The 26,133-nt window shown below is 35.6% G+C and overlaps 1 protein-coding gene across 7 annotated transcripts in view; it reads left to right on the forward strand.

Annotated features, from left to right (window-relative positions):
- USP32 (ubiquitin specific peptidase 32) overlaps positions 1–26,133 on the forward strand; it is a 93,020-nt gene that overhangs the window by 56,411 nt on the left and 10,476 nt on the right. For 4 of the 7 annotated variants that reach the window (XM_080382413.1, XM_080382414.1, XM_080382411.1 and 1 more), the window contains 19 exons: positions 1,569–1,700; positions 3,226–3,333; positions 4,114–4,229; positions 4,614–4,676; positions 6,544–6,627; positions 9,404–9,465; positions 9,583–9,685; positions 11,463–11,655; positions 12,832–13,007; positions 13,757–13,897; positions 17,184–17,343; positions 19,608–19,762; positions 20,525–20,606; positions 22,362–22,436; positions 23,070–23,208; positions 23,493–23,598; positions 24,258–24,431; positions 24,932–25,106; positions 25,746–25,897. In XM_080382413.1, the coding sequence (XP_080238539.1) occupies positions 1,569–1,700; positions 3,226–3,333; positions 4,114–4,229; positions 4,614–4,676; positions 6,544–6,627; positions 9,404–9,465; positions 9,583–9,685; positions 11,463–11,655; positions 12,832–13,007; positions 13,757–13,897; positions 17,184–17,343; positions 19,608–19,762; positions 20,525–20,606; positions 22,362–22,436; positions 23,070–23,208; positions 23,493–23,598; positions 24,258–24,431; positions 24,932–25,106; positions 25,746–25,897 (2,396 nt within the window). The remainder of the gene's footprint in view (positions 1–1,568; positions 1,701–3,225; positions 3,334–4,113; positions 4,230–4,613; positions 4,677–6,543; positions 6,628–9,403; positions 9,466–9,582; positions 9,686–11,462; positions 11,656–12,831; positions 13,008–13,756; positions 13,898–17,183; positions 17,344–19,607; positions 19,763–20,524; positions 20,607–22,361; positions 22,437–23,069; positions 23,209–23,492; positions 23,599–24,257; positions 24,432–24,931; positions 25,107–25,745; positions 25,898–26,133) is intronic. The other 3 variants (XM_080382412.1, XM_080382415.1, XM_080382416.1) reach the window with 3 other exon arrangements.

Raw genomic sequence — 26,133 nt, forward strand, 5'->3', positions numbered from 1 at the left:
GCGTGGCTGTGGGGGTTCTGCAACACAAGGCTGTCTAGTGATTGTACGGAATGGGCAGAGGGAAGGGAGGATGTTTTCACTGATGTGAGTTTTCTAGTTAGACTGGCTAAAAATATTTTGCGGGAAGTTGCAAACCCCTTCCACTTCTTCAACTCTGCTTCAGTTATTAATCTTTCATTAAAATTTTTCCAAGCTTTCTGCTGATAAGGGTATGGTATTTTTGTTTTGATGCATTATATGAATTGCCTGCTGGGTAATGACAACTAGTTCATGTTTATTGTTTTGTTGGGGTTTTTTTGCTTTTGTTTTTTGTGTTGTTTTTTTTAGGCTAAATTACTATTCTCAGTAAATTACTAATCTCAATGACAGAAATAAGAAAATAAATCAATAAAATTTCAATTTGACATACAACTCTTTTTGGGTCTCTTCCGTTGTTAAGCCTTAAAGGATTATTATTGTTTCTATAGACTAAACCAGGCCAAATAGCTCAAGTTAAACCTATTAGAAAGCTGGCGTGGATTTAAAGGCTCAGAACCATCTGGGAATGGGATCACACGTAGTGGTTCTTAATATAGACAGCTTTGTCATTACATATCTATTTGAGAACCAGTTAATTTGCACTGACCTAAAGCAGTGTTTTGACACACTTGCATATGTAAAAAGGTTAAAAGTATTGTTGAGCAGAAATGTAATGATTTTTTAATTTTTTTTTTATTTTATTTTATTTAAAGGTTAAAGCATAAGGAGACTGACGTTTTTATGTAATGTTTTGAAAGAAAACACAAGTTCTTCCTCTGTATTTTTTTTTTTTTACCTTTACTTAGCACCTTGTTTTCCTCATTGCTGGTTTTGGGGTTTGGGGTTTTCCCCCTTCTTTAAATTAGCTTGTAAATTCCTCTGTATAAAGTGTCTTCTGGGTTTGTATAATCACTGTCCAATGTTGACTGGGTTTCTAAGTGCATCTGTAGTATAAATAATAAAGTAAAACAAGCTATTCTATATTTGGAAAAAATTATTGCTGAGATACAGTGTTTAAATGTCACATAAATTAGCCTTATTATTGTATAAGAAGGCTAAAAATTTCAAATAGGAATTCTTCAAGAGCAGCCAAGTCCTAATTTTTTTTTTATTATTCTAAAAAAGTTCTGGGATTTTTTTTTTAAATGCTACTTCACATCCTTTTAGAGGACTTGAATACTGGATACCTTGGGAAAGTAAGATTTTGCACGTAAAATCTACCTGTTCAATTCACCAGGAAGAAATATGTGAAAATGAAGACTGTGGAGCCTTTAGCAATGGGATTTCATTTCTTTATTTCTAAGTGCTTGTGATGATGTGTTTTTAATGTTGAACTCCTAGATGGTGAATGATTCTGTAGATAAAGAAGGTAATATTGGACGTTTATTGCTCATATTTTTAATTTTTATATGCGGGTGTCAGGCATTAAAAAAAGAATTAACATAATTTTTCTCTTTGTGACAAAATAATGCTGCATTTTTATTTGGCACTGAATTCTAACGCAGTCCAGATACTACCAAAATATTATTTTACTTCTGTTGTTTATACAGTGGAAGAATCTGACATCATCGATCTCGAAAAACGATACTGGCTGCTAAAAGCTCAATCAAGAACTGGACGTTTTGATTTAGAAACATTTGCCCCCTTAGTTTCCCCTCCTATTCATCCATCTCTGAGTGAAGGTATGGAAATTTGGTCAAATGTACAAGGAAGTGATGATGCTGTGGTGTTCAGTACCTGACGGTCTACTGATGTACAAATTTTACAGCTTTAAAAGGGGGCCTGGTTTAAAATCTATTTTAAGTTTAAATTACACATGTTCATTTCACTGAGTTCTGAATGTTTGAAAATGAGAAAAGATACCTGAGCAATCTCTGTTTGTTGGGAAATCTGGAATGACGAAAGAAGTGATGCTTCTGTGTGTTACATTGTTGTTAGTTGTCAGGAAATTTGTTGAACTTGATTGTATAATTTGCCCTGTAGTTGCTTAAATCTTTTCACTGGGTTCCTTAAGATTCTGTAGTGACAAAATGTACTGCTGTCCTTGAATGAGATAAAATAGGAGACCTTTTCAAAACTGACAAACGTGTTTCATCTCTGAAATGCCAATTCAGCATGCAAGTCAGAAGTTGTATCATGCTGTCAATGAAATGATCTTCCCTAATAGTGTAAGTTAAGGAAGATTTTGTTCAGAAGACTTGGTCAGGAGATGTGTATGTTGCAATGCAGACATGTTAATAACCAAGCTGGTCTTTCAAGTTGAAGCCACTCTGGTAATAACTGGAGGTTGCAATTGTTTAATTGCCATTTACTGAACAACTTAAGGACACGAAGTAAGATTCTGCTTACAGCTAGTTTTTGTCTGCAGTTCTAGAGTGGGAATTTTTTGTCACTGAATGGTCAGCTTTGCTGACAAGTGGCAGCAGTAACTAGAAGATGGGAAATTTATTTGCAGTGGATGCAATATGTTAAAACACCAGAACATATGTTCAGTTCAATAGGGATATATCCCCACATCCTTTTGCTTTTAAGTGCGTTTTATCTACTTAGTGATATAAATTTACACAGGTGCTATGGGGAAACTTAAACTTGATTGGCTTCTGGTCATTATGTATGTCTTCTGTGGATAGTGCAACTGAGTCATTGTCACACCAAAAAAAATATCTATGGGCTAAAAAAAAGTATGTGCTGAATGAATAGAACTCTTAAATCCTTTGAAGACTGGTAACTAAAACTGCTCACTCACTTAGGGCCAGATTTGTAATGGTATTCAGTGATTTTTAGGAGTTTCTATCAGGTGCTTTGGAAAAACAGAAACATTTGGCATCTGAGTACCTTTGCTATTTTGGTCCTTTAGCTTTTGTAAAATGCTTGTCCTGGCCATACTGGTTTAGATGTACTGTCTATAAATCAGGCATTACGAGGAAGGTGTGAGAATAAGGTTCAGAGTTCTTCATTTCCCCCCCCCCCCCCCCCCGACCCAGCCCCTGGCTTTGTCTATCCATACATGAGTGATCTAATTCACCTTAAAAATGGTCTTAGTAGTGCTTAAATATCTTTATTACACTTAGAAGAATTAGTTATAATCATAAGTGTTTATACTTCTTTTTGCAGATGTTAACAATTAACCCTTAATGTAAATATAAAGTATGATTGTCAGCTGTTTCAGCCAGATGCTGTAACAGGAGATGCTTTTGTGGTTTGCAGGTTTGTTTAATGCTTTTGATGAAAACAGAGACAATCACATAGATTTTAAAGAAATTTCCTGTGGGCTCTCAGCATGTTGCAGGGGACCCTTGGCAGAAAGACAAAAGTGTAAGTATGCAAAATGTTAACTGTTAATTTTAGAGAAGTTTTTTGGTTTGAGCAGTGAAGTTTAGTTGTTTCCACCTTTTTAGAAATATTTTCCGCTGAACAAGTGTGTGTCTGTGAAAGGTGACAGACTTTAAGAGTTAAAAAATTAAAGGATTTTTAAATACCAGGGCTTCCTTCTATCAACAATGATGAAACATAATTCTGTATGTATTATAACTTATCCATAGCTTCATATAAATTATCAACATGTTTCAGGGAAAAAAATATATTTCAGAAGTTGTTTTGCATTGTCCTGCATTGTGATGCTGAAATGTGTATCTCAGTATAGAAAGTGCAAACACTTATCTATTCATTATATGTTATATCAAGTGAATGTCCTATTTGATTGTCTTGTGGTTAATAGCATGTTCTGGCTTGCTTACTGTTCGGTTTTCAGCTGGCTCCCTGCAAGATTCTTGTGTTTTGAAATACCTTTGTGCCATACTTTTCCAAAGCCATATTGCTGCAACTTAAAAGCTATCATTCACTGGAAATTTCTGGATGCACATATGTTCCCTGCTATGTCACATTAGAAAACACAGCACAGAATTGCAGGAATCTAGATTTCAGTTTATTAAACACAGCTGCTCCATTTCCTCACTACCACACATGCATCCTGCCTCATCAAAACTGTCAGCACTAAATCATGTTCTTGTGACTCTGCAGACTTACGTTCTGCAAGAAATAAAAAGTAGTTATTGTGTAGTTCTAACATAAAAAAGTAATTTCCTTTTTTCTCAGTTTGCTTCAAGGTTTTTGACATTGACCGGGATGGTGTGTTGTCTCGTACTGAACTTAAAGAAATGGTGGTTGCACTTTTGGAAGTCTGGAAAGATAACCGTACTGATAAAATACCTGTACGTTATTTCGGTTTTTATTTGTTTGCTTCTGTTCCTTAAAGTCATCCTCAAAAGTAGGAATGTGAATGTTGTTTGGTTTCAGTGAAATGCAGGCTTCCTTTTGAACTACTTTAGCTTAGGAGTATTGATAACTGGATGTAACTTGCCTCGCTTAACTTTGACCTGCCATTAACCAAATCAGAATGATTTGACTATAATGTAGTCTGTTTCATATAAAGAAACTTTAGGTACAGGAGTGCAACTGTCTGGAAGCACTCAGTTGTGAATTATATAGAGGTATCATCAACATTTCTTACAGTTACATTTTTTATTTTAAACACTTGCAGCTCCAGAGTGCTGTGAGAATTTAACTCTTGTTTTCTAATCCTTTTTTTTGCTAAGGAATTGAACATGGATTTATCTGAAATTGTAGAAGATATTTTGAATATGCATGATACCACAAAGGTAGGAATTTGCTCTTGTTTCTTTGTCATTTTTATACCCTAGTATCTTCAGTTGATTTATAAAAAAGAAAGTAAAATCTTGTGCTTTCTTTAAAGCAGATGCGTCAATAGAAAAATCTCTTTCAAGAAATGTCAGTTTTCCATTAAGATTTTCCACGTTCTGTGAGAGAAAGAACATGTTTCAATTTTATAAGCCATTTTTATACGTGACACTAAACCAAAAATACATATCCAGATGAAATTAATTTGAAGCATATACTGTTTGCAAGGCTTTGCTATGCATAATTAATACCAGTTTTAAATCTGATGCTTGACTTGTTCTAGAGAAACTGTTTGTGGTTGTTTGTTTTTTTTTTGCAAGATCTTTGTTCATGTGAAACAAGGGGTAATGCATTAACTTACCTTATACTTTATGCTGTATAAAGACACCTCCTATGCTGGAACAGAACTGTATTAATTCAGTAGTAACTTATGCATTATCATTTTCAAACTACTTTGTTTGCAGTATCATTATATACAACCAGTGAACTAGTATGATGATATTGTTTCAGACCTAAGTATCCATGAAACTATGGAGACATGTCACGACTGTCGTGACACACAGAAAAAAGTCTTAGTAGCTTATATTGTGCTTTATAGTTAGCTGTGTGTAAATCTTTAATTAAGTTCTTGCTTTTTCAAGATACCATCTGCAAACAATATAGTGGAAGTTGTTTCCATTATTTCATCCTTTACTTCACTAATTAAGATGTGTGTCTGGAAACTAAGTAATTTAAGAAAAACTTTAAAGAATGTCTAGGAATGCTTAATTACTTGTTTGAATAGTTGTATTGCCTGCTTGTACTCCAACAAAGTGGTGGGCAAATATTTTATTATAATTTTTTCATTGCCAAAGCAGTAGAAAATATGGCTTCAGTGAGCTCTTTCTTTCATCCTTTGAGGTTTTTATTATTTGTTCCTTATAAATGACCCATTTAAAATAAAGTGTATAGCAGTCTTCTTTCCACAAAGAGTTGGGAAAGAAGATTAAGTCTTCAGAATATCTTTCATAGTTGCATCATGAATGTAGTGATGGAAAGAGCTGATGGTGCAGTAATTACATAAATTGTTTAACCTCTGTTTGCATGTTAGCTTTGACCTGTGTGAACTCTGGAGAAAATAGTCTGTAAGAAGAGGTGGAGTAACTGCCACTACTGTAAAAATGGCTATAAATTATATTACAGTATAAGCAATTTAGCTTGATCCATTCACTGTATGGTTGAAAATCACAAGGTCCTCTGACTCTGGTCAGTGGTAACACTACTGTAACTTTGCAAGTGATTAAGAATCAATAGGACTTGTGTTGTAGGGTAAGATCATAAGGACTTGATGATCAAAAATAGTTTTTCCCAGCCCACAGAGGAAGATTGTGGGTTTCTGAATGGATCAAGTATCTGTATATGCAGAGCTTATTTGGACAATCAGAGTCTTAGATTGTCTCAGTCTTGTTTCGTGCAAAGTGATTGCCCTGACCAGTCACATACTGCTTCTGATGGTTTCGTGGTGTGGGAAGGTATGACTACTGCAGTTGAGCATGAGTACTAAATCTGAATGATGGAGAGCTGGAGCAAAGGTTACAGCCTGTGTGTAGTTTGTCCTCTGTACTCTCAAAGCTTTTTGGTTTACTAGGTTACATGTGTTGTGCTAAAACTTGTTTTATCTTCTTTCATTGGATTAAATTTTATTATCAGTGGTAGATGCAAATTTTTGTCAAATCACTGGCTTTGTCATGCCTTGTAATGACACATTTAATTAACATTTTAATAGAAATAGGTTAATAGCTTGATGTTTTTTTCCTTTCCCTTTTCATTCTCTTCCCTTCAACTAAGCTTGGACACCTGACTCTGGAGGACTACCAGATATGGAGTGTGAAGAGTGCACTTGCCAATGAATTTTTAAATCTGCTTTTTCAGGTATGTTTAGAGGAAATTTAAATTTGAAAATTGTGGTCGCTAACTCATGAGCTTTTTGCGTGGCCATGAATTGCAGCATCAGCATTTGTGCTAACATGCTTATGGTTTTGTTTATTTCACTGAGTTATGTGGTTTTGCAATTGTGCATTACCTTGATGGAAAGATTCTCTATTTGATTACTATTCTTTTCAGCGTATGGAGATGCCTAAAGCCTAATTTGATAAAGTGAATGTTTATAAACAATACTGTTCATAAAATGAAATATCCAGTGTATCAGCAGTTATATTTTTCATTAGAAAAAGGCTGTGTTCTTAAACAATTGTTCCTGGAAATCTTTGCTGAGGAAGTGACACAGGAAATGAGAAAAGGTATCAGTAACTCTACAACTGCTTTCCCTTCACATTTTTGGTTAACGCCGTTTAAGGAACCTTTTGTTGCTTTCTTAATGAAGCAGTCCTTGAAAGCTGTGATCTCATATCACTATTGTGTTGCAAAGCTGAGGATTGAGTGTGTATACGATTTGGTTGTAATCAAGCTTGAGTTAGATTTTTGTAAATTCTTAAAACGGTCATATTTTAGTGTTGGCTCACTTTGTGCAGAAAATGACCCCCTGAGAGTATTTTTGTTCACTGCAGTTTGTTCCTTACCCATTTTCCATAGAGGTTGATGCTTTGAGTTTAAATAATAATAATAATGGTAATAAATAATGATGGAGCATTGAGGATTTGTCCTAATTTAATGTTCACCTCCAGCCCTGTATGACAGTCTCAGTTCTTCCAGGGATGGCCGGGGAGAACTGGTGGGCTCCGTTCTCACGTTACCAATGAAACTTAATTAGTTATGAGGCAGATTGTACCAGAAAAATACTTCATCAGAGGGAAGCTGTGGGTTTTGGTTTTGTTTTTTTTTTTTTTAAATTGTTGTGAGAGGATGTCTGACTAGCATACTCCTGATTCTCCCGTTTATAACCCTAGACTACTTTATAAATTGTGTTTTGAACTATTCTTTTTAAAGAAGTTAAGGGTGACTGAGTGAGAGTACTCTAAGACCATCAGCTGCACCACAGCTGAAAAGAATAAAATCAGAAAGTTCTGCAAATTCTTTTTATCTCTAATTGCATCAGGTTTTGCTTGCACTGCAACCTTCTCAGGAAGGGCTGTCTTTATTTTTGGACTGTCTAGCATTATATATCCTTATCCTTATCCATCATCATAACTTAATATTGATGAACTAACAAGTAGCTATGCAATACTGAAGTAGAATGAATGAACATTTAATATATTTGTCTTAATGATGATTACACGTTGCCATTGTTACACATTGCTTGTTGGAGGTCTCGTTTACAGTATTTTTTTCTCTGGCAGAAAATTGCTATATTTTCATTTTAGATTTTTATTTCCTTTGATAACTTTATCTTATGAAGCACTCTCATGCTGCGGGCTCAACAGCATACTCGTGCAGGACAGAGTCTGCCATTGATTTGTCTGGGCATTCATTTGAGCTGTCATGAGCTTGTGTGTCTCATCTGCAGACAAGAGAAGCTAAGTAGTCTGAGTAGAGTGCCTTGGATGGCTTGTCAACAAATTGGTTTATTTGCAGCGGGTTTAGTTTATATGAAGAATCTGATACTAGCACAGTGTTACATGAATTTAAAAAGAAATGTCAGAGCCAGCTGTGTTGTGTGTGCTGGAAAATCTGTTGCTTCCCAGCAGCTAATGGTCTTTGTTTTATTCAGAATGTGGAATGGTCTCTCACACTGTAATATAAATTTAAATAAGATATCTCACCAGTCATTAGAAATTTCCAGCTGAGATGCAAATTGATAGCCTCAAAAGAGACATAAAGAAAAGACTAAAAATCATGTTATGAGCAGCAACCAATTTGAAAACAGTCTCAGAGACGAGACAGCAGACCCTCCTCCTGCAATGGGAAACAAAGACCCCTGCAGAGTCCGTTCCCCTCTGCTCCCTGCTGCTTGCCCAGTGGCTGGGATGCTGCTGGGAGAACCAGCACCAGCCATTGCTGCAGCCAAGGCCAGGATGGTTTCACTGGGAAGAAAGGAGTAAAATATTACCCGTCAGGGACTGCTGTTGTTGTGTACTCGGAATAAAACTCCACCCAGATCAGGCAGCCATCTAGGGGATGGTGCCTTCTGTGTTTGTTTCAAGAAGGGAAAAAAAAAAAAAAAAGAAGAAAAAAGCATCAGACATTCAGAGAGTGTTCTACAATTTTGAGAGCATTCTCAGTGTTGACTGGTTCGTTGGCCTGCTTTAAACTTCTCCCTCAGTCTCTTCATGTGCTTGTTTTCCTTTCAGTCCCTTTTATAACCACTTCTCCCCAGTTTTCCCCTTTGCATTTTTTTTATTTTAAATCTTCAGCTTATCCTCTTCTAACAGCTTGTAATCTCCCAATTTCTCATTACCTCTCTCCAGTACGTACAGGCATCTTAACTTTTTGTATGTCTGATCCGTGTCAGTTGCTGTGATCTTTCATAGCATGCGCTTCAGATCTGAAAATAATGAAAATTCATTTTCTGTTCACCTTAATTTGTCTTGGGGCTTTTGACGTTCTTGGTATTTTTGTCGTAACAGAGGGAACAGGTTGTGAATATCATAATCAAAACACTTTTTTAGTGATTTGTTCAATTTTAGGTAGTCTTGCTATATAATTGAAAAGAATTTTCTGAATGGTTTCGTTAGCTGTTCTTTTCTTGTGTTTGCCTAATGTTTGTTTCATAGTGATGTAGTTCTTAATAAGAATTACTTTCTTTTTCCAGGTGTGTCATATAGTTTTGGGGCTACGACCTGCTACTCCAGAAGAGGAAGGACAGATTATTAGGTGCGTGTTTTGCTCAGAATCTTAAATGGTTTTCAGAATCACCTTTGAATATTTTCAAAAGGACTGTAGTTTCCTTGTTTCAACTGATACTTCATGTTGTTTGTTCTTTACGTACAGAGGCTGGTTAGAAAGAGAAAGCAGGTATGGTCTTCAGCCAGGGCACAGCTGGTTTCTTATTGCAATGCCGTGGTGGCACCAGTGGAAAGAATATGTCAAATACGTAAGTATAATAATAATACTATATACTGAGTAAGGGTTTCTGTGAATGTGTTGATGGAAAAAAAATCTGCAGCCAATGACTGCTTAACCAATAATGCTTGAAATCAAACATCTCCTGTCTCTTAGTGGAAAATAATTGTTTTGCTGAATCATTGTCACATGGTGAGCTTTTCACTATAATCTCATTAAACTGTCATCTCTTCCTGTACATTGTTTCATCATTCCTCCATGTCAAAATATTTTTTGAATAAAAATACAGTCTCACAGTAGTGCTCCCATTAAGTCTTTTGATCCATTTGATAATAGAGCTACCTGTTTTGGTTTTGACTTCACTTAGGCCACAAATACACACTGTATTTTCTGGACAAATAAAGGAGAGAATTGGTATAACTGGATTTATAGGCAATGGAGAATAGTAGTCCAGTACCTGATGGTGATCAAAGCAGTCCTACTAAAAGGATATTGTTCTAGGGTGCTTTTTAATACCCACCAACTAAAATATTTAAGTTAAAGTATGGCTATGAACTTACCCAAAAGAAAACGTATTTAATAAAATTTGAGGTGGTGATAAATACTTTTTGCAGGTTACACAAGGGAAATAAACTATTTCTCAAAAGGTTTTTTTATATAGTGATAAGTAATCATGTAAGTATTTGAGTTGTTTTATAAAATCAAATAACTAAAAATACTCAGAAAACTGCAATGTATGCATTAACTAACCATGTAATTAGTTTTTCATTGTGCACAGTGAATTGGACAAATGATGACTTAAATACCTGAAATACTAGTTAATTTAATCCTCGTCATAGTATAAGCACTCAGCTGTGCACATGGTTTCATACCTAATCCTTTGCATAATAGCACAATGCCATTAGTCACTCTGTCTGCCTCTTGAGCAAAGAGGACACTCAGAATTTCCGTAAAACTCTATAAATTATTACATTAATTCCAACATACATTTTAGCCTTATTTTATACATCTCAATTTAATGCACAGTTTTGTAATTTGACAAGATATAATGTTTAGTTACATGATAAATAGGGGACAATTAAATCAGGAAACATCCCTTTTTTTCAGTGTTGTTATAGTGATGTTTATTGCGTGGATTTTCTTCTTTCCTCTCTAAGGCTCAGTTAATACCCTTTTCTGTTTTCTCATTTCTTGCTGTTTCTCGTTGTGACTGGTGCTATAAATTGAGTAGGATTCTTCTTACATGTCTGTACTGGGCAGGCAAGTTATCTTGGTGGAGGACACAGATAGATATTTTTTTTTTCTCCACTTATATTTTGCCTAAGTGTGAGCCAGATTGCATTTGCAAATTCTTTCTCCAAAGGAGACGAAGGAACTTTGTTTCAAAACAAAGTTAGGGAAGACTAAAGTGTTGCAGGTTTGAGGAAACCATGGGGGTTTTTTTGATCTTGTGCTAGCTGTTCTCATTTAATCCCATGAAATTCAACAACGACAAATCTTCAAATATTTAGTCTAGTTACAGCTGTCTAAAATGGTTGTCTTTTTATGTACCTAGATAGAGAAAATAATTCTGGTATTTCACCATTTTTATATTGTACGGCAGAGTTTATTCAGTTGGTTTAACAATTTTGACTGTTAGTTTCTGCAGGTTTTTCATCAGTAGGTGTAGAAAATGTTTTTTCCTATAATGCACACTGTGATATACAAAAGTGGTCATGCAGCTGTGAATTTTGGTGATTGGTTTGGCTGGTGCTAAACGTCTTTGATATCGGCTTATAATTAACTTTTGTACTTCCTACCAATTTTAGGATGCAAACCCTGTTGTGATAGAGCCTTCGTCTGTCTTGAGTGGAGGTAAGAATTCGCTCATAGCTGCTGCAGCCAATACTTCAGAACAGGGAGAAGACAAAATGGGAGGTCTTAATTACTTCAGTGCAACAGAAGAAAAGTTTTCAGATAATATTTCTACTGCATCAGAAGCCTCAGAGACTACTAGCAGCAGTAAGCATAACATCTTATTTCCTTGGAGGTTTAATGTAGAACAGGTTTAAAGAAAACTACATGCCGCATAGATTCCTCCAGGCGAAAATATAACATGGTTTAGATTGCAGTAGTGGCCTACAAGTGGACGTTGGTGAATTACTAGGATTTTTTAGTCTGTGGTGGATAAACAAGAAACAGTTTTGCTTAAACAGCAATTCATCTTTTATGCTATGAGTAGTTTCCAGAATTGCTTTCAAGATGGTTTTTCTCCTATCATTTATTTTCTGAGTGGATTTTTTTTCCCCCCCTCTTCACATTAAGTTGTTTCTAGGTCATACCTAATTGGGCATTGTATTATGTCTTCCAACGAGATGCCCTCAGATACTACAAAGAGGAAAGAAGCAGGAAAAAAAATATTAGGGAAAGCATGCTTACAATTTTACCGGGCATGTGATCTAAATGAGTTTATGCAGATTCTAGGAGCCATCTTTTGAAAGAAGAGATTTTTGTTCTTGTGAGAATTTGAGATGTTGGGTTTTTTCTTACAAGACAGCTGAATGTTGCATCTGGTATTTTAAAATCTGTGTCTTAAAACTGTAACTTCAATTTAAAATAGATAAATTACTGTGATTGTTTTTGGGGTGGGTGTTGGAAAAGATAGAGGAAGGGCAGGAAGGGAGACAAGTTTTACATTATAAGTTTGTTCTTTTTATTAACGTGAAATTTAGATTTAGTGTTCTGCATAACCAAAGGAGATTTTATCAGAATATAAACATCTTCCTTTTCAAGGACAAAAAAATAAAAATTGGGCATTATTTCATATATATTCAGGATTGTATACAAGATTTTCAGGAGTCTGGTATTCAAACAACAGATAATAAGCAGATGCTAAACACATTTGTACTGGCAAACCTAGTTAAGCTATTTTCAAACAGGTATTTGTGTAGATATCTGCTTTGGTATTTGGATATCATATATCCTCTTCGTCATCTTTTCTGACGATAATTTGTCACTCTGTAGTTTGGAAGAGTTGCAAGTTTCACTGAAGTGTGAAGGTTAGCCAACTTCTTCAAAAATCTTTTTTTAAAAACAAACAAAAAAAGGATACAAGAATTTAACTCATTCATTTATGGTTTATGGAGTCATGAACTGAAACAGAGGATTTTTATTTTTTTTCCTTGTATTCTGTTACAGATACTCTTTACCCTGGCACACCAGGGACTGATGTATGCTTTGCTAGGCAGCATAATACTTCGGACAATAATAACCAGTGTTTCCTTGGAACCAATGGGAGTACTTTGCTACAGCTTAATCCTCAGAAACCAGGAGCTATTGATAACCAACCCCTAGTAACACAAGAACCAGTGAAGGTAAATACATCTGAGTGATGTCAATGTAGGAAAAGTATCTTTTAGCATACTTCTATCACAGCTTTTTATGTTTGTGGGGTCTTTTTCAGCTAGTGGTTTACTTATATATTAGCACTTCTTTGTCATATAACAAAATTTGAGTTTCTTACTCTTAAGAGGAAAAAATTGTGTTCCTCTTCTGAGGCTACTACTACTGAGTGTTTTGTGGGAAGACAAGTATTCAAAATGTTCTTAAACAAGACTTATAAATGAAAAAGACATATGAAAACACAGCTTTAAGCATTAAGTTTAAAATATTTTAGTAATTAAACACTTCAGTATTTTCAATCTAAATACAAGCATTTATTGCTGTTGTATAAAAACAGAAAATAGTTAAATAAATAGTGAAACAAAACTGACAGTTTTCCCAGTGTTTATGCAAACAAAACATAAAACACAGCCCAGCACCATCAATGATGAGCACAGATTGGATTTCTCTATGCAGTATATGAGTTGTCAGCATAGGTGACAAAAGAAACATAGTACGAATTTTATACCAGATAACTACTTAGAGAAATAGTAAATAGTGAAACTTGAGCTTTAATTATTGTTACATTTAAATACCATCTTTCTGTGTGAAAAGCAGTTGCAAATTGCTGCTTAAATTTTTTTGAATAATTAAAAAGCCTTCTGTGATCATGAATTAAAATCATTGCAGCTACATGCTATTTTTTCCACTTGAGATTTGACAAAGTTCTTTTTGTTTAAAGGCTGCATCGTTAACAATGGAGGGTGGAAGATTAAAGCGATCTCCACAACTGATTGAAGGAAAGGACTACATAATGGTACCAGAACCAGTCTGGAGAGCACTTTACCATTGGTATGGAGCAAATCTGTCCTTGCCCAGGCCGGTAAGTTGTGATTATAGATGCTGTTAACTTGCCATAACCTCCAAGATAATACAAACAACCTAATGTGTCCAAGCTTCTGCCAGTTGCACAAGGTAATCTTTTATGGTCATCTCCCATTTCATTCAAAATGGGTAGTCTAAATGAAAAGTCTTGAAGAGCAAGCTGGGAAAAAGCCGTCTCAGGAATGGACATGGATAGAAAGTTGTGGATATTTACCAGGAGGTTTGCAGCACAATCCTCAGGAGATAATCCCCAGGAGATACTGCAAGAGGACAGAAATGCTGCTCAAATGATCATGATTACTAAAGCAGGCAAAAGTAGACTTGAGATCAGTTTAAAAGACTTGGCATCAAAACACTCGTCTTTAAAAGCCAAGATAAATTTTCAACTGTTCTGCAAAAACAATAGTGTTAAAACTGAGACACCTGCAGCTTTGAAAACGCCTGCCTTTCTCACAACTTCAGGAAGTGGGGGAAAGTTAACAGTTGCTGTCCTTCAAGTTCAGTGTCATAGAAAACATTTGGTGATGATCTAAAAAGCAGATAGCAATAGGTGATCCCGGTGAAGAAAACTAAGACTTTTCTTTGTTAAAATGGTTGCTCAGAAGCACTTCTGAGCTGTAGCTACAAGCTGCAGGAGTAGTTATTCCTAAAAAGAATTTGTGTATGAGCATATCAGCTTTTGAGTACTGCACAGACTGGTGAAGTTGTACAGCTTTTAGTCAAAGGTTTTTCAATAAAGCATTTATCATAAGTAATTCCTCAAGAAATAGATGCTAAAAGTGAATTGGCATCTGTTGTCTAAGGCACATTAGCACAATCATGGTCAACTGTATTCCGTGCTAAAAGCAAAGACCTCACCAAAAGGGATCTCACCTGATATGCTCATCCAGTTGGTCCCATCTTGTTTTAATTCTTCAGCTTTGAATTTTGTTGCAGGTATTATATATTTTGACCATAGGAATACCAGTTGTTATTTTGAGCAGATCGTTTGTTAAAAATAAATAGTTCTTTTGTGTCGTTCTTCTTCTAGTATTATGATAATTGCCTTCATTTTTTCTAATGAGTACCAGAAAATCTTACTGGTGAGGCAAGTGATGTACATTCTTCTTCTGCACAAAATCAGTAACACTTCTCCAAATTTGAGGAATACTTATTTGTCAGGAAATAATTCCGATGTAGTGAATTTTCACATTTCTTACATTTGATAGTAAGCAGAAAAGCCAATGAATCACAATAAAATTGTGAAGTAGTTTTACAGACAATTAACAGAAGTGTTTAATTGTGTAAGAAAAATATATTTATAAATCAGTAATACTGCATTTTTATATCAACAGTTATTTAATTACCTGTAGTCACTTAAAGCCTTGTAATAAAATTTAACTAATTAGCAAGAGCCTATCAAAGATAAGGTGGTATTTGTACTTCTTTGCATAACAGTTTAATTTAAAAAAAACACCTTGAAGAACCAAAGTTACTTTTTGTAACTAACACTAGTATTTTATATATTAAAGCTGTAAAATATTTAATTAAAAATTCATTTGGGGCTCAATGGGGAATGTATTGCAGAATATAATTTTCAAATATGAAAGTGCCATATATTAAAAGGAATTGACTAAGTGGGCTAATAGTCTGTGTTATCTCAATGAGATATTTTTTTTTTGGTTGCAGTTAAAACAGTAACTGTTTGTGAGAGAGGAGCAGTAATTATATAGCAGTAGCCATTGTTGAATCATACAATTTGCTCACAATTTATTGGGCTATCTCTCTGTTTCTCTGTGTGTAATATTGCAAAACAATTAACAGGTCATAATCATTTGGAGCTAAAGCTGGCATGCCTTGAATTATTAATACTGAATTTATAAAGAAGTAGGCTGATGTTAGAGGCAAGAAAAATGGATGTCATTTGGTCTGTTCACTTAGAAACATTGGGAACTTTCTTCAGTTTCTGTTGAGTATATTTATTCCGTATAGTGGTTGGTTTATTCTGTGTCAGGTAGTCTCTTATAGGAACAACACTTAAAAAAAGGAAGTGAGAGGATTTTTTAATTTTTTTTATTTTTTAATGGTAGCAATAGAGATTTGGTGATTGGTGTTGCAAGTACACAGTGTCACAAGTGGAGAGATTTAGCTGTATGATTTTTGATGATTTGGTCTGTTAGCCATAGTAGTGGTAATTATTTTACAGTGAAAAATCACTGGCTTCTGTTACCTTTCTCCCACACATTCTCCATGGAAACAACACCTTTCGTGATACAGGAAAGGCCACATCTCTTTATACATAAACTAATGTGCTTGAGATATTTGCAATAGGGTCATTAGAAGAGAGACATCTATGCAGAATGAGAGAATTTTAGTTTGGATATCCTGTCTGCAGAAAAAAATAAATACTACCTATGTAAGCTGTAGCTTTACAGTCCATAATTAAGCAACGCTTTGACCCTTGGTTATCTGAGCACTTGAATTCTTAAAGCCCATTTGATTACTTACTACCATCTATACAGGCACTTACAGTCCCAGTTTCCCACCCCACAGTAAGGGACTATTATGTTGTTTTTTTCCAGAAAATGTCATCATATTGCTTTTGTTGTAACTGAATGCTACTTCAGTGCATTTTATTGTTTCTCGCATCTTAAACCGAGTGTTTTCTCCTGCTTCACATGGTCACAAAAATAGTGAACATTCCTGCCATTTATGTATGCCTATGTTTGCACGGATCTACAAAATCTTTGTAAAAATGGTGACTGAAAAGCTGCAAGTCGTATTCTGGGGTAGTTTCAGCTGTTTTTGTCAGCATATCAGAACGTAACAAAAGTAAGTTTCAGTCTACAAACTTGCAATACAAAGCTCATAGTTCAGAAGGTTCAGAACAAATGTCTTATTCAGCTCATGTGTTTTTTCAACAATTGTGAAACTTTTATATTGAAGTATACACAGTGTAGAATTATTGAGGTTCGTTGTAGATGCACATATATTTCAGGAAAATATATTTCGGGGTTTTTTTCTATAGTATGGCACAGGAAGCTGTGCTCCACTGAGTATGGTGTTTGCTTTTGACAATTTGCAACTAATAAGCTTCAAAAAGGCCTTACAAATCACTGAATTATTATTCCTGTGGATATTTGCCTAAGACACCCCGTAAGAAGTTCAGAAGATTTCTCATCTCCCAGTAAAACATTGTTTATATTTTTAACCATCTGCTTTAACGATTACTTCCTGCTCCTGTTGGGAATTCCTATATGTTTGGAACAGCGGTCTCTAAAATATGTTTTAAACATCTTTACTAGGTGATCAAAAACAGCAAAACAAATGTGCCTGAGCTAGAGTTATTTCCTCGCTATCTGCTCTTCCTGAGACAGCAGCCTGCCACTCGAACGCAGCAGTCCAACATCTGGGTGAATATGGGTATGATGAGCCTGAGAATGTTTCCTCAGCATTTACCTAGAGGTAACTTAAGAATGCAGCAAGAATACAAGTGCGCAGTTTCTAAGAAAGCGAGACCCACATCTGTAGAAGCTTGCTGCCACTGTGCTTGTACACCAGCTAATCAACTGTAAGGCACAATCAGCATTTGGTAATGATTTAAAGGCTTTCCTGCTATCTTCTCTTGGAAGGAAGAGGCGTGAGGGAGCATTTTCAATGAAGTCCGTTAAGTTGCATAGTTACTGCAAATAGATTGGTGAGCTGAAGGTGAAAAATGAGCACTGCATAAACAAAACAGCCCAGAAGGGCAGATCTCATTATTCCTGTTGGTAATTAATTTTGTAGCCATAGAATAGATGCACCTGTGCATTGGGCTCTGTGTGTGTATCTGATAGCACAGTGCTAGAATAAATGAAATCATTATTCAGCCAGTTGGTTCCGAGTTACTTGGCCAGCTAGGCTTTAATGCCCCAAATTGTTTAATACTCTCTAGAAAGCGATAGAGTTAATGGAATATGAAGGCTGTTATTTGATGCAGTTCAGAAAGACAATACTGTAGAAAGTGTAAACTTCAAACTGAAACATATGTGCCATAATTGTGATGGTAATGCTTGCCAGAAGATTGTACGAGTAATGGGCTGTAAGAATAGTCTTTAGATTGCAGCTTCACATTTCAGCTGAGAAGTGTTGCAGGTTTTGTTTTTGGTTACCCATTTGTGTGCACAGTTGCATACTTGCCTTGCACAAGAGGTTTAAAGAAATAAATGATGTTCACATGCGTGTGCATTTGGATGCACACCGATGTATATCTGCATCCACAGTAACATATGTCCAGAAATGGGCTCACCTGACTTCGGAAAATTAAATTATTTAGTCTTGCTAGTGTTAGTCTGTGTTTAAAAATCTCATGCAGATGCTCCATTTTTCACTGCTTCAGTAGAATCTAAAACTTAACATGTAGATAGCGGCTGCCTGCTCGATCAAGATCCGCTACAGAAACTGCCTGCTACCCAAATTCATTTTTCCTACTTGACCTAATAAAATGGGGAGTGCTTTGTTTGGACATCCTAAAATGCCCAAATTCAAATAAAGAGAATCTTCTGATGTGCCAAATTTGATCTTGATTTGGAATTATTTTGCTCTGCACTAATTTATTTGTCCAATCAGTTATTAATCTTTTTGAGTTTTCAAATACGCTTTCTTGCTGTAATCTTACAACTAATCCTCTGATCCCTAATCTCAGAAAATGCTTTTTTGTTTTCTTTACAAAAAAATGAGTACTTTGCTTGGTATACTGGGGCAAAACTGATGCTTTACTGACTGATGATTACAATTTAGTTTTACTCTTTTGTCAAATTGCATGTAATACTGCATCTTTTCATATGGTACTATTTATTTTATTTTACTCTTTTGACAGTGAAAGTAGAACAGTGTCACTTCTGTGGTTACTTAAGCAATGCAGTCACCTGATTGGGTTTGGCTGTGTAATAAGTTTTTCATGAATGTGTTATAGACCTGTCTCTCTGAGGAGCTGGAAACTTCCTAATTTTAAACCAAGGAAGCTCAAGGAATAAAGCATCTAAAGTTGGTCTCACCTCTTGTGCGAATGTTTTATTTAAAGATGAGCTCATATTATGGAAAAGAGCAACAATCTCAACTGATGGAATTAATTTGTGTTGTAAACATGAGATTGTTTAGAAATTCTGGTGAAAATCCTAGGCATCTTCACAGAATATGCTTTGAGAAATTTAGTTATTAGGAATACTTTTCTTGTGAAACTGCCAGGCTGATTTCATCTTCATAGATCAGCATTCATCTCCATGGAAGAGCTGAAGCAAAGTCACGCTGCTTCCAAGAACAGTCAGACTGATTTTCTCTTACCTTAATTTTTATTTAATTTCTCATAAAATTTTGAAGTCCTTTATTTTGAAAATTACCATTGACCCTGATACTCTGTCTTTAACAGAATAGTCCAGTCTTTTAAAACTTCTTTTAAGTTATTTATTTTCTATGAGAATCTTTGGGGAGCAATTTTCTACCAGGTTTTGGTAAGAAGGGAGGTAAATCTGTCTGCTTTATGATAGCAAATTTGTTGTCCCAAGGGGTTAGTAACAACTACCTTTCAATCTAAGTCATTATTTTATCCATATACAGAAGCACTAGAACTCTGTACTACTTTGACAAAGTATGCTTATTGTATATATAGTGTATAAGTTACTGATCTGATTTCAGTTGGCCTATGGGTATGTACATTATCTTTTGCCCTTTTCTTATGATTGTGAATCCAGGGAATGTACCTTCACCGAATGCTCCTTTAAAAAGAGTGTTGGCTTACACTGGCTGCTTCAGTCGAATGCAAACAATTAAGGAGATACATGAATATCTCTCCCAGAGGTTACGTATAAAAGAAGAAGATATGCGCCTCTGGTTATACAATAGTGAGGTAATGTTGGGTTTGGGTTGTGGTTTTTTTTTAATCAGCTGTTGGATGTTGTATATCTCTTTTTTTTTTTCCTAGAAATTATTACATGTACATGCACAGAAAAAAAAAAAAAAAAAAAAAAAAAACAAAAACAAGTGGATGTAAGTTCCCTTTGCAGTTTAACTGCCCAGGTTGGAATACTCTTGCCTCTTGCTTTCTAGATATATTTTTTTTTTTTTTGTGCACTCCAAACAGTGAAATGTTCGTAACCCAGAAAAATTATCTTTTGTTTTCCTGTTAGCCCGATAAACATTTAATTATCTTGTGGTGTATTTAGAAATTAGTAATTCGTTGACCTATTGAAAGGCTTGATATGAAATTTCATAGAAACTGTTTTAAATAAAAATAGAAGTATATTCTTTCAGTGCCACACGTGATGCTATAGGCTCGTGTTGGCACAGAAGCCAGCAGCCATCCAGGATCTTTTTCAAATGTGCATGTGAACAAATCACAATGAACAAGCAGAATGCATTCCTCCAAACTATTAAGTACGTGTAATTCTCTCATTCTAAAGAAATACCACTTAACATTAAAGCATTGAACTAGATGCTTGTGGAGATCAGTGAACTACTGTATTTAATTAACTTAGGTACAAAACTGGTGTTCTCATTTTTGTGAAGAAATTGTTAATACTGTTTTAATTTCATTGCTTTGAGATTAAAATATCCTCAGAGTATTTTAAATCTAGAAGTAGTAACTATATGGTTATTTTTTCTTCTGCAGAACTATCTTACTTTGCTGGATGATGAAGATCACAGACTGGAGTATCTTAAAATCCAAGATGAGCAGCATTTAGTAATAGAAGGTATAAAAAGGGCCTATAAATGCTTTACTAAAAATTGATAGTTTTATATAAGTATATATATGGTTAATAAATTGCATATAGTACCCGTTTCTGTAATTGCCCGAACTACCCAAATATATAGGCCTAATACCAAAATATTTTGGTTTTGGAAGTATTTTGAGAATGAAGAGTATGTGTAAATAGATGTCTTTTTCTATGTATGTATTGAAAGAAATACAGGAAGAAATACCAAAGCTTCAAATAATCCGCTATTCCTACAGTAATAACTAAAATACCAGAGATTAAACAAATCTCTGTACAAGGCATCTGAGGCTTTTTCATTATCTGATTTTTCTTTCACTAGTTTTACCAGAGTTCAGGTTACGGTGTTTGCATGTATACATTCTTACTCATAAAGCAAAAGGTGGAGAAAACAGCGTGTTTCAGTCCATGTCAGTTTTGTTGCTAAGATTTTCATTAGAAGCTGCTTTTATTTTCACATCTGGAGAGAGCCTAATGCATTTGGACTTGACTGCTTGACTGACTCTTGTCGTGGCAAAAAGGCGTTGTAAACAATCTCAGCCTTTCTTGTTTCAATTTATGTCTCTTGTGTCTCATACTCCTGCCATGCGCTACTATGCGAGGCAGTGCTGTCAGTCACAAGTACATTGTCCAAGGTAGCAGGGTGCACAGATCAGCTGAGTTTTCGCCTAGTTTGACCTTTTGGCTAATTTTTGTATACGAGAAACAGAAGTATACATATTTAATCCACTCTGTCGTTGTCCTTACATCACAGAGGCGCTATAGAAATCTGGGTCTGACGTCGTGTCTGTACAGGTTTAACTTAACGTAGCTTTATATTGCACCTCAGGCTGGTGTGCTGGATGGACTCATCCCTTTTGTCATTTGGCTTAGCTCACATTTAATCAAGTTAAAATTGGTAGAGTGGATGATGCAGTTCATTGTGTGCCTGCATTAATCACCAGACACAAGAGAAGAAATGGGAATTTATGTGGCGAGAGGGGAGAGGGACGGCACCTTGCTGTATCAGGTGAAACAGAACCCCAAGGCTGTCGTTCAATAAACAAACGGGCATTAAGTCAGCACTGCCACGAAAGAACCAGCCTGCCTTTCTGCTGTCTGTGATGCCAGCTGCTGTACCCGTGGACAGCTACTTGACACCTATCTGAGGAGCTGGCTGTGAGAAGTGATCTAGTGAAAAATTACTCCCTTTTCCTCTATTCAGCCATGTCCTTTAAGCCACTTCACTGTATGCTTGTGTCCATGCTAGGGGGAGGTCTACAGAGGGGACCTGTGGAGAGGCGGTGGTAAAGCTAGTTTAGAAAAGCTTGTGGGTTTTTGTCCCGCTTTATCTTGAAACAGATATATTTTGTCCCTCTTTTGAAATGCACTTTAATCTTTTGGTGATTCATAACAACAAAAAATATTAGTGATCACTCATGAAGTGAACAGATCTGTTCAGATCTGGGGGATACATACTAAATATTAGAATAAGTACTGAAAACTTGTAATCCACTGGAAGTCTCAAGGCTGCTTTCTAAAGATGTTACTGGAATGATGCCAGTATTAGAATGATTTCCAATAATGATTGGAAACAATGAAATAAAACCTAGCAAAAATAATAACTAAAAATAAGCAATTTTCTATTCTCAATTAAATATTAGAAAATTTTAATTAAACCTCTTCAGCTGCATAAGCTCTCTGGAGCAAGTAACAAAGAATTTTAAAAAATCCTTATACCATATCTCTTTCTAGTTCGAAACAAAGACATGAGCTGGCCGGAAGAGATGTCTTTTATAGCAAACAGCAGTAAAATAGACAGACATAAAGGTAAGTGTTTCAGCATAGTAATTGAATTATGATGAGAAGAGAAATCCGAGAGGCTATATTATGTTGAAACAATTACTTTTAGTACAAGCCCTCTTAGCATCGGAAGAGGTCTTTTACACCTGTGCTGCTTGGCTTGTTCTTTCTGTTGTATTAACTTAGATGCTGGAAATGTGCAAGTGTTGGATGTATAGACAGATAAATTTGTAGATGTTCAGATGCAGCACTGGCAAATGGTACATAACAAATTCCGAGGTTTGTGTTTATTATCTGGGAAATTTTTTTAAGGTAAGGAATAGTTAAGATTTTAACAAATCAATCCAGAAATTACAGTACCATAATTATTTACTGAATACATACAAACTGAAAATAGTTTGTATGGATTGTACTGAGGTCCGTGGTGGATCAGATACAACAAAATACCTCAATTTCTATTAACTTAAGTAGAGTTGAGAGAGAAGGTGTTTTGAACAGGCTGGTCCTCTGTTTCATCTCTGCCAGCTGTAGTTTCATAATTGGGAGCAGGTTAAATTGAACTGGTTACTGTGAAAAGGTCATATTCTTAACTTTACTGATATACCATTCTGAATTGTTCACATCTGCACAATTGGTATAATTATGTTTTCTTTTTCTCAGTTCCTACTGAAAAGGGTGCTACTGGATTAAGCAATCTGGGTAACACATGCTTCATGAACTCCAGCATCCAGTGTGTCAGTAATACACAACCTCTAACAAGGTATTTCATCTCTGGAAGACATCTTTATGAACTTAACAGGTAATTTTTTGTTTGAGACCATTGGCATTTTAGATGCTGTAACATTTCTTTAAAATGAGGTCCAGCTTTCAGAAGTAGACACGTTGAATAAATCCTCTTAAGTTCAGTGTTATCAACTGTCAGCTTTACAGCAGATACTAGGTTAGATACACGAAGATGAAACCTGTTTTGTTTCTGGGAGAGTTAAAACGGTTCAGCAAGAAGCCTTTGCACTTCCTTGTTTATCCCTATGCATTAACTTTGTTTAAATTTTAGTATGGCCTTAATTACTTCTTGGTTTCTAGGACAAATCCAATAGGAATGAAAGGACACATGGCCAAGTGCTATGGGGATTTGGTTCAGGAGCTGTGGAGCGGAACTCAGAAGAATATAGCACCGTTAAAGCTGCGGGTGAGCCTCTGATGTGTGTTTTTTAAAGATGGAAAGCAAGAATTTCTGTGACTAGCACAAATTACTTAATGCAGTTTTTCCTGGTGTTACCTGTATTGTAGTGGCTCTTGGCCTCAAATCAGTATCTCCCCTAGAAAAAAGGAAGGAAACTTGGACACAGGTTTCAAGTGTTAGAAGTTGGCTGTGAAGCCAGTGACCGTATCCTGGGCAGTTCATTATCACAGATGTTACTTGAAACGGGTCACAGAATTTGCTTTCTCACCTGTAAGGAACGTAGGGGAGGTTTTCAGGAAGGGGCTGTGCAGGGGCGAGGTGCACATTTCCAGGAGGCCAGGATTCATCGGTCCTGGTGCTCAGGACTTGAGCCGCTTTCTGTGGAATATAATCATGATTCAGTGGTTGTAAGTTCAGAGGAGTTACATGGTGTGAATCAGAGGTTGTGGTATAAGATGTGGCTTTTATAGCACTTGTTATGGACAAAAGATTATGCATTTGCCTGTGAATGCTCTTCTGTTTTGAAAGCGTAGAGGGTTATCTTTAATTCCTGGCAAGTGAATTTGTGCTCGTTGACAGCAGGTGTCTTGTCTAAAATATTTTGATTTATTCTTACAGCTTTTATTACATGACGTTAAAATAACTTTCTGGCTTTTGTTTTATAGTGGACAATAGCAAAATATGCACCAAGATTTAATGGCTTTCAACAGCAAGACTCACAGGAGCTTCTGGCTTTTCTTTTGGATGGTCTTCATGAGGATTTGAACAGAGTTCATGATAAGCCATATGTTGAACTGAAAGACAGTGATGGTCGACCAGACTGGGAAGTAGCAGCAGAGGTATGAGTTAAAACTTTTTGGGGCTGGGGTTTGTTTGCTTTTTTTTTTCCTTACAGTACTAAGCTGCTAAGTTTTTGATGAGGCTGGCTGTGGCAGTACTTTTTCAGGACTCTGCTGTCTTTTGGAACTTGTTATATCTCTGATTTGAGGAGTCAGTTTCACCTTTGAGCTGAAAATGAGGTTTAGGTATTATAATAAAGGTATAGAGATGATACTTCACAGTCACTTTGAACAACTTTTCAGAATTGTGGAGCATCAAAATATTTCAAAATACCCGATGGTCCTTTCAGAAGTACTTTAAATGATGTTGTACCTTGATTATAGTGTTAATTGAATTAACTTTTCTTTATTCATGTTGAAATTAAATACTTCCTATTTATTAGAAATTGGTAAACAACTTCGATGGAAATCATTTGACTTCCCATGAAACTACTTTCTGTAGTTCAAGCAAATAGTCTTCAGTTTCTAACTTTGTGTTGTTGTGTCATACTTCACTTTAGGCCTGGGAAAACCATCTGAGAAGAAACAGATCCATCGTTGTGGATTTATTTCATGGGCAGCTGAAGTCACAAGTAAAATGTAAAACTTGTGGACATATAAGTGTTAGATTTGACCCTTTTAATTTTTTATCCTTGCCTTTGCCAATGGATAGCTACATGCACCTAGAAATTACAGGTGAGTAGTAGTATTTAATTCCCTATAAACTTGTCATTGCTAAAATAAAAATTGTATATGTAGAACATCTAGGAAACATCCAGATTTCGTTGGTGTGGTATTTACTTTTAAAAATAGTATAACCATTGTAATATAATAGAGTACCCAAATTTTCATTGGAATACAGTTAAAGTAAACCCTTTAAAAATAGGGCATAGATGGCCCATTTCAGTCTTGACTAAATGGCTTAATGCAGAAACACACAAAATGGAGATTCTGAGAACTTTCCTTCTGTTCACTGTGTCGTGAAGGTTGTCTTTAAATCTGCACAGAGTGAAAAAAGAAGGGCTGGGGGGAGTCCACAAACACAAATTACTTTATGGGTCATGAACTATGCTATGAAAAACTGATGTATTGTGGGCAAAGAAGCAAAGATGATAAAGTGAAACAGATTTTGAAACCATTTTCTACTGCCTATGCGGCAAGAGATTTCTGACATTTGTCTCAAGCCTTGAAAGTTGAACTGGTTAAAAAAATATTTAAAAATCATATCTTCAAGTGGGGAAAAAATACTTTCTACTAAGTAAGTAGCTGTAATATATTGTTCTCATTAAAACTTTCCTGGTTTGCTGACCAGTGTGTTTCTTTTCCCCTTTAAAGTAATTAAATTAGATGGTACTACTCCTGTTCGATACGGCTTGAGGTTGAACATGGATGAAAAGTATACAGGCTTGAAAAAACAGTTAAGTGAACTCTGCGGGCTGAAACCGGAACAGATTCTACTTGCAGAAGTGCATAGCTCCAATATAAAGGTAAGAAGAAAAAAAATTAAGTATTGCTGCAGCATACCTTTGGTGGTTTTGTTTGTTATTTGTGTACAGCGGCGTACTACCATCTTTTTGGCATTAAGCTTTGTTTAGAAGAACTGTGAAATAATTTAACTTAAAGTATGATAAAGTCAGCTTAGCTATAGCTCTATATGAACTTCTATTTCATTCTTAAACTATGCTTTGGCTTGCTTTAAATAGATATAAAATCAAACTAAACT

The sequence above is a fragment of the Falco punctatus genome, assembly GCF_963210335.1.
Source record: "Falco punctatus genome assembly, chromosome: 1".
NCBI classification, from domain to species: Eukaryota; Metazoa; Chordata; class Aves; order Falconiformes; family Falconidae; genus Falco; species Falco punctatus.